Source organism: Cervus elaphus, chromosome 1, assembly GCF_910594005.1.
Source record: "Cervus elaphus chromosome 1, mCerEla1.1, whole genome shotgun sequence".
In the NCBI taxonomy this organism is placed as follows: domain Eukaryota; kingdom Metazoa; phylum Chordata; class Mammalia; order Artiodactyla; family Cervidae; genus Cervus; species Cervus elaphus.
The window spans coordinates 31534100-31542323 of NC_057815.1; the positions used below are offsets into that span (position 1 = coordinate 31534100).

The 8224-nt window shown below is 36.7% G+C and overlaps 1 protein-coding gene across 1 annotated transcript; it reads right to left on the minus strand.

The window, feature by feature from the left end:
• Nucleotides 1-423: 423 nt before the first annotated feature.
• SLN (sarcolipin) lies at nucleotides 424-7999 on the minus strand. The gene is made up of 3 exons (XM_043898255.1): nucleotides 7982-7999; nucleotides 4845-4971; nucleotides 424-1013 (listed from the first exon to the last, which is right to left on the minus strand). Exon 3 carries the CDS (start codon nucleotides 936-938, stop codon nucleotides 843-845), a length of 96 nt encoding a protein of 31 aa, XP_043754190.1. The 5' UTR covers nucleotides 939-1013; nucleotides 4845-4971; nucleotides 7982-7999; the 3' UTR covers nucleotides 424-842.
• Nucleotides 8000-8224: the final 225 nt, after the last annotated feature.

Consider the following 8224-nt stretch of genomic DNA (forward strand, 5'->3'; position numbering starts at 1 on the left):
CATGACTCATGTTTCAGTTTTACTCAATGGGAAATAATGTAAATATATATATATATATTAAAGCAAATGGAGATATTACAGAATAAAATATACTTTTGTCAATTTTAATGATAAAACAAGGCTTCAAAGAAGTTTTGTGCTTTTAGTGAACAGTTCAGGCTGTACTCCAGACCTCCTAGTGAAATGGATTTATTTTCCCTCTGCCCTTGGGACTAATTCAGAAGGAAAGTTTGAGGAAAACTGAACCAATGGAATTGTTTGAAATACGACACTCTTAATTGACTTGGTTTCAAACCCTCAGCAGTTGGAAGATCTTGGCTTATCTCAAATGCTAGAAATATTGTAACATTTGTCACTTCAGTCTCAGTCAAGGATCAAATGCCATATCACAAATAGAAGCTAAAATAAATTCTAAAAGTCTTATTTTTGGTTGACTTAACTTTATTCACATGATAGTTACAGGGGCTGACAAAGACTTCCTTTAACATTTCTTTCTTCTGGCAGGTTGATTTAGAGTTTGGTTGCTGAGTGTGTGTTGAAGGGATGTGTGGTGAGACAGATCAGGGGCTTGTTAACATTCTATGTCATCATGAATCCAGTTTACTTTTAACCTTGTGGCTTGTCTAACACATTTGCAGTAAGAATTGGGGAATAAATCTAATGCTTACTGGCAAACACTTTGAAGCCATTGAGAGAAGCTCTGGAGGCACCCCAGATATTGTGCGAACTGGTCAGAAGTGCCGTGGGATGCCAGAAAAGGCATCCCATGACAGCAGTGGGATGTCAGGGCATACAGAAGACAGCCCTGGAGCATTGCAGTCAATTCCAGGATCTGTGGCATCTCAGTACTGAGAGGACCTCACAAGGAGCCATATAAGGATAACTGTAATCAGGACAACGGTGAAGTTGAGACACAGCTCCCGGGTGGATCGTTCCATTCTCAGAGTGGCGTGGTGAGAACCGAAGGCAAACTTCTGAGGGCACACCAAAGACCTCCTGCTTGTCCTTACCTCCTATCAGAAAGTAACAAAGAAAACAAGAAATTAGTGAGCATTCTTTCCTCAGAGAAAATAGAAGCATTGTGGAAGGGAAATGTGTTATAGGCTGAATTGTATCTCCCCCCCCCCCCCCCCACTAAACTCACATGTTGAAATCCTAATCCCCAGTATCTTGGGATGCAAATATATATATATATATATATATATATATATATATATATTTTTTTTACTGAGAGATGTGGTTACATTTGGAGATAGGGTCTTTCAAGAGGTAATCAAGATGGGTTAAATTAAAATGAGGTAATTAAGATGGGTCCTAATGCAATATGACTGTTGTCCTTATAAGAAGAAAAGATTAGGACACAAACATATGCAAAAGGAAGACCATATGAAGACACAGGAAGAAGATGGTCATATGCAAGCCAAGGACAGAAATCAACCCTGCCAATACTTTGATTTCAGATATCTAACCTCCAGATTATTACTCTTCTCTGGGTCTCCAGCCTCCAATTTCCCCTGTAGATTTTGGACTTGCCAGCCTCCACAAGCATATAAGCCAATTACATTACACACATACACACATCCTCCCTATTGGTTCTGTTTCTCTGAGAAACCTTGATTTACACAGTCTTTTTTTTTTTCTTTCTTTTGACCTGATGTCAAAAAGACCAATACAGTTCTGATTATTTTCCTGTGATGACTATATTGATGCTTATGGGGTTTTCCTCACAGCTCAGTTGGTTAAAAAAAACCCCACTTGCAATGCAGGAGACCTTGGTTCAATTCCTGGGTCAGTAAGAGCCACTGGAGAAGGGATAGGCTACCCACTCCAGTATTCTTGGGCTTTCCTTTTGGCTCAGCTGGTAAACAATCTACCTGCGATGTGGGAGACCTAGTTTCAATCCCTGAGTTCGGGAGATCCCCTGGAGAAGGGAAAGGCTACCCACTCCAGTATTCTGGCCTGGAGAATTCCATGGACTGTATAGCCCATGGGGTCACAAAGAGTCGGACATGACTGAGTGACTTTCACTTGATAAAATACAAAATATTGCTTTTTTCTTTTTTCAACTTCTGTGTGTATGTGTGTGCATGCTTGCTTGCTTTGCTCCCAGCAAGTAAGGTCAACCAAAACAGAAGAAAAAAAAAAGTTATGGCTTAGAATTTTTCTTGCTTCAAATTACATACAGAGATAGGATACCATAATTTTTCAAGTTTCGAGCTGATCTATCTTTGTCTAACCCTGTGAAAGCATTAAGTAGTTTCAACAGCTGCTTGGCCTCTTGAAATCCTGCATTGGGCATGGAGCCTACTGGGGTCAACCAAAAGTCCCTCACATAACAGGCACTCAGTCCAAACAGCAAGTGTTAACCCCATGGATACTTCTATTTCAACAAGGGCTTGTGCCAGCTATTTTTAGTCAAGTCCAGGATGTGCTTATATTGTAAACACTTCAAAAAGTGGGGGTGGTATCTTTATAGTCTATATAGATAATACTTGAGGAAAATCATGCTTTGAGAAACATAAAATTATTACTTCCAATGATGTGGCATAATTGACACTGTGAATATGCAAACCAAATGAAAGTAAAGATTAAAAATAAAATTTTAAATACAGCAAAAGTCTACTATGGAGTGGAAAAAGTTTAAGGGGAAAAAGTGTTTTATTTTCTAAAAGTGGAAGTTCAGGGGGAAGAAGTCTCCCCTGAACTATGAATTATAATTACTATATTTCTTTTATTATTAGTGTACCAAATTATTAATTGTATAAACCAGTCAAATGATCCTTTTTAACATTTTATGTTATTGTTGTTATAACACATAAGTTCAGATAAGATTATATTAACAGGTACATTGTTGAATGTTGATTTAAAATATGACCAATGGTAACTGATTCATGTTTCACTTTCCTTTTAATTCTTACTTTTATTTTTGCCCTTTACACTTTTTTCAATGAAAATCTTTACAAAGATTTGCTTGAAGGAGAAAGTAAACAGAAGAAAATGAAGTATTAAGGAAGTAGAGAGAATGTATAAGCATGTACACCAGAGCAGAGGAGAACAGGAAGTTGATGAATTCAGGCAAGGAGCCTAAGAACAAAAGAATCTAAAGACTCTAAAGCAGATTCTCTCCTTATGGATTTATTGATAAAATTAAATCCTGATCCAAACACCAATTTATTTGAGTAAGTCCCAAAGAAGTAAAAAGATATGTAAAAAATAAGAGGCCTTATTTACAATGATAAAAACGACCCAACTCAGGGAGGGCAAAATAACTGTCCCATCAAATCTTACGAGACTGTGACCTGAGAGGAACGTATTCAGAAAATGTTGCTGAAAGTTGTCCAGAGCTTTGATCGTGTGACCTTCACAACAACTCTGACATTTACAACTCAGGCAAGTTTTGTGATTTTTCTCTCTCCCAAGATTACTGCTAAGAAACTGACTTTTAGAGAGAGGTTAAGTTGTTTGTGTGATGACACATAGCAAGTTAGAGGCAGAACTAGAACTGGCAGACTGGAAATAGTTGTTGGATTGTGATTACTCTGTAAGAGTGAAAACATGAATGATAACCACAAATAACTGCCCTGGCTAGTGTAAATTTTTGACCTTTGGGAAAACAATTTGACATTTTTAAATTAAGGTTGATAATATTAATTCTCTTTTATCTGGCTCTTTCATTCTGGCTCTAGAAACTCAAGCACATATATACCAGGATATATATATAAGAATGTTCATAGCAACATTTTCATAATATCCCCAAGCTGGAAACAACTCAAATGTTCATCAGCAATAGAATGAATGTGAACTGTAGTATGTTCATACATTGCTATAGAGCAAATAAAACATATGAACTACAGCACCACATAATAAGATGGGTGGATTTCACAAAAATAACTATGAAGCAAAAGAGGAATTTACAAAAAGAAACACAGAATGCAATTCTATTTCTTCAAAGCCAAAAACAGAAAATTTAATTATATTGTTTAGGAACTCAGACAGAGATGGTAAAATTATAAAGAAAACCGTGGATAAGATTAGCTCAACAATTAAGATGATGATTACCGATGATAAGGCAAAAGGGAAAAGTGATCAAGAATGGAATTCTGGAGTGCGCCAATGACAATTTCTTGACCTGAGTGATATTTATACAGGTGTTGCCTTACAATAATTGTTCAAAGGGTATGTTTTATGGACTCTTCACATTTTTTTCAATGGTCTCTGAATTGACAGCTACTCATTACACTTCTTTATTACCTATGGTTTACCTCTTACTATATCTTGCACTTTGATGGTAAGCTTAAAATGCTGTTGTTTTGTATGTTTTTAAAGTAATAAAACACAGCATTAAGGTGGGAATTTATAATGAATCCAATTCAATCAACATATAAGCTAACTATAGGGAGTGGGCTCTAATTTCACACACATTTATGCCAAAGTTAAGTAAAACCCAGATCAGCAATCTTCCATTTTTCTGCTGTTAACCCACAAAGACAATTTTGGCTTCATTTTAAATCTTTCCTGACATGAAGATCACAGTGTATGACTCAAAGTGAAAAAACAAAAGAACTCTGAATAAACTGTTTGATATTGACTTTCTTTGAATGGAGACTTGGAAAAGATGGAAGACATCTTTTCCTGTGTGATATTTTTTAATAGGAAGGGAGAAAATGCATGCCATAAGGTGAAAAAAAGGAAAACAAGAATCAATAATATTCTAGTCTAAGAAACACTGTGTACAATAGGCATTGTCTATTTCATTAAGAAATGTAAATATTCCCGTGCTTTTCTTATCTGCAACTTGTACACACATACACACTGTATGCTAAGCTTAAAAATCCTGCTGTTACCTGAATAGGGTCAAGGACACCCTGGGCTGCAGTAGGCTTCTCCTCTGTCTCTCCAACTTGGGCTCCAACTCCTGCTTGTCTCCCAGGCCGTCTGGACTTCTGGGCTCTGGGCAGGGCCTAAAGTAGTCTAAGGGAGGTGGCAATCACTGTGATGTCACTGGTGAAACATCTCGAAGGAACAACCTCCAAAGGTTGGAGGCTATTTGTGTTTAGGGGGACATGGAAATGTGTTGACTAAGGCTATTCCTTTGGCTGCGAGTTTGTATTATTAATAAAAGCTCAAGGACTTAAATCCTTTTCTTTCCAGTTGACTTTTGGTATAATTGATGTAGGTTTTAAATTCACCTTTTACATCTTCACAAGTATCTCTAACACGTGTTCAAAACATTGTAAACCAAGAGTGATAGACTAATATTAACAACTTTTTACTGCATCTGGCTGCCTCTTCCACTTAGCATATGAGGGTGTAAAAGTGTAACTTCATTTAACCACCCATATTTTCAGCTTTTTTGAAGTATAAAGAATTCTCTGCAGTGCACACGCACTCCTCAAACCACACACATGTACCAGAATTCGATAGGCATCTTTTAGCTCCTTCAAAATTGACTTTAGTCCAAGTGGTGAAAGCTATCTCCCCAGTCACCTGTTCCACATAACTTTCCGGCTAAGCTGTATGTTGCAAGTTTACACATTAATATACAGTTTCATCTGAAACAGCTGTGAAAGCCATGGTTTATATATCTCTGTCAATGTACTAATGCAGCAGTGAACCCATATGGCGAAACTCAGTCATTTGGATAGATTGGGGGTAGCAGGAGAACTGGTAAAAACTAGCGGGAAGAGTGAGTTACAGAATATCTCTGAAAGAAATAAAATTGTGTAACATTTAAATATAAACATTTACTAAAATTTGACTACTGAAATGAGCTTGTAATAAACATTTTAGGTGTCTGGAGGTAAATGGAGCCTCTGAAGTGTTTAACAGGCCTTCCCTGGTGGCTCAGTGGTAAAGATTCTGCCCACCAATGCAACAGACATGGGTTCCATCCCCAGGTCAGGAAGATCCCTGGAGAAGAAAATGGCAACCCACTCAAGTGTTCTTGCCTGGGAAAGCCAATGGACAGAGGAGACTGGCAAGCTACAGTCCATGGGATCACAAAGAGTCGGACATGGCTGAGCAAAGGAACACAAAGTATTTAACTGAACTCAAAAACACATCCATTAAACATGACCCCAGCAATTGTGTTTGTTCATCAAATTCTTTCTTTAGAGATAACAGAACAAACTTCCCCTCTGAATTCCCAGGCAGAGTCAATCAAAATAATATATTCCCAGAAGACATAAACAAAATTCCCTATGTGTGTCTGCATGCTCGGTCACTTCAGTCATGTCCAACTCTGTGCGACCCTATGGACTGTGCCTCACCAGGCTCCTCTGTCCATGGCATTCTCCAGGCAAGAATACTGGAGTGGGTTGCCATTTCCTTCTCCAAACTTTTCCCCATTATTCCTCATGAACTAGAAATATTACTAAAAAACTTTCCACTCCATGTCTTCATTTTTGATATAAACTCAATGTTGGGGAACCTTAATACAACATTCTCTTGTCACATGCCTTGTAAAAAGACAAGGCTTACTGAAGTGATAGGTAGGATATAGAAATTATAGTTCAGTCAAACACTGGCAAACTCCTTGAATGTAGTCAGATTTCTGTCTTTTGCTTCCAAGCCTTTGCCAGATTGTTTCAAATATTAGGACTGTTTTCCTACTCACTAAGTCACACCCATTCCTTTATTAACCACTCACAATTACTTTTTGTCCAACTAAAAAGTTATATATTTATTGTAAAATATTGAAAATGTAAAAGTATAAAGAAAATTTAATATCAGCACCCAAAAGGAAAAAAGTTTATATTACTTTTTATTCATGTTTGAGGTTACATAGGCACAATCTCAAATTTGTAAGATATTTTCAGTAAAGGAATCTGATTCTTGAAAAGCCTTTATCTTTTCTAATTCTTGAAGAATTAAATTACTTGTACTGTACCATGTGTTGGTATTGGATTTACAGGACAAGCATTTATTTTGTATATGTTGGAATAAGAATTAGCACTCCAACATTTAAAATGCTAACTACAATGGGGAAGGGTTAACATATCACAACACAGCTCACCAATACTGTCAATTTAATTTACTTGGTCAATTTCAATGACCAATGAAATGTAACTTGAAAGATAAAATCCTACTGCTTATTCATGAGTCTGTTTAGTTGTTCGTTTGGTTGTCCCATTTAAGTTTGTCTAACATTATGCCAGGGATTGTTGTTCCTGGTGCACTGACAAATTCCCAGATAGAGACTTCAGAAGCTTCTTGATATTAATGGTTTATCCTGTGATAACATGAGAGAGTGAGATAATACTGAGCATTTAGCTTCTTGTTAGTTGACCTAACTCTCTCCTGAAGAATTTGTAACCCACCCAAAGTCACATGACAGCCATTCAACCCCAAGTTTAACCCCGAGGATCTGCAAGTTCAAAAAAAAAAACAAGCATATTGTCTCTCAATTAAAAGGCTGGAATAATAAGGTTTCAAACCTCACTACCAAAGAAAATTTATGTCTTCAAATTAGCTTTACTTAATTCTCTTGGTATTTTCTTTTCTGTGAGCAATTCCCATGACTTAACATTCCTATTAACTTTCTTTCAAGGTGCTGTTCTTCCCATCAGCAGGAGGACATACTAAATTAGTAATCTTTGACATTATTTCTATCCCTGTTAATCTAGAATTTATCCAAAGTCCTTTTGCTAAGAAAACAACATGCACATTGACATTGGTATTGAAGAGCTAATTGACATTTATTTCTTCCCACCCCATATGTTATATACATTCTTAACTCTAAAATACTATACTGTTTGAAAATCAATGTTGAGTTCTTATGTCTGATTATAAGCTAAACTAACTTATTTAATTTATTTTCAATTTCCATCCACCTTTTTACTTTGGGAAGCAAAAAGTGAAGACATCATGTCAGTCCATGAATCAACAAGTCTCTGACACAGTGGGAGAATTCAGTAAGGCCCTGATGAAAGGCGATAAGCCCATCGCAGTAATGATTATGATGATTATATGCCTCTCTCACCTCCACATCTTCACATTCAGCCGATCACAGACCTGCACAGAAAGAAACAGCTTTCTACTATTATCTGTCATTATCCCACAGAAGTAGAAACCCGAAGATGAAACCATATTTCTTGAAGCTCTCTTCATGTCCTTGAAAAATCAATGATTATTATCTGCATTTTAAACCACTTGTGGCACATGTGTGATTTTTATCTCACTAACTGAATTTTAATTTCAAAAGCAAGGATAGTTGCCTGTATTT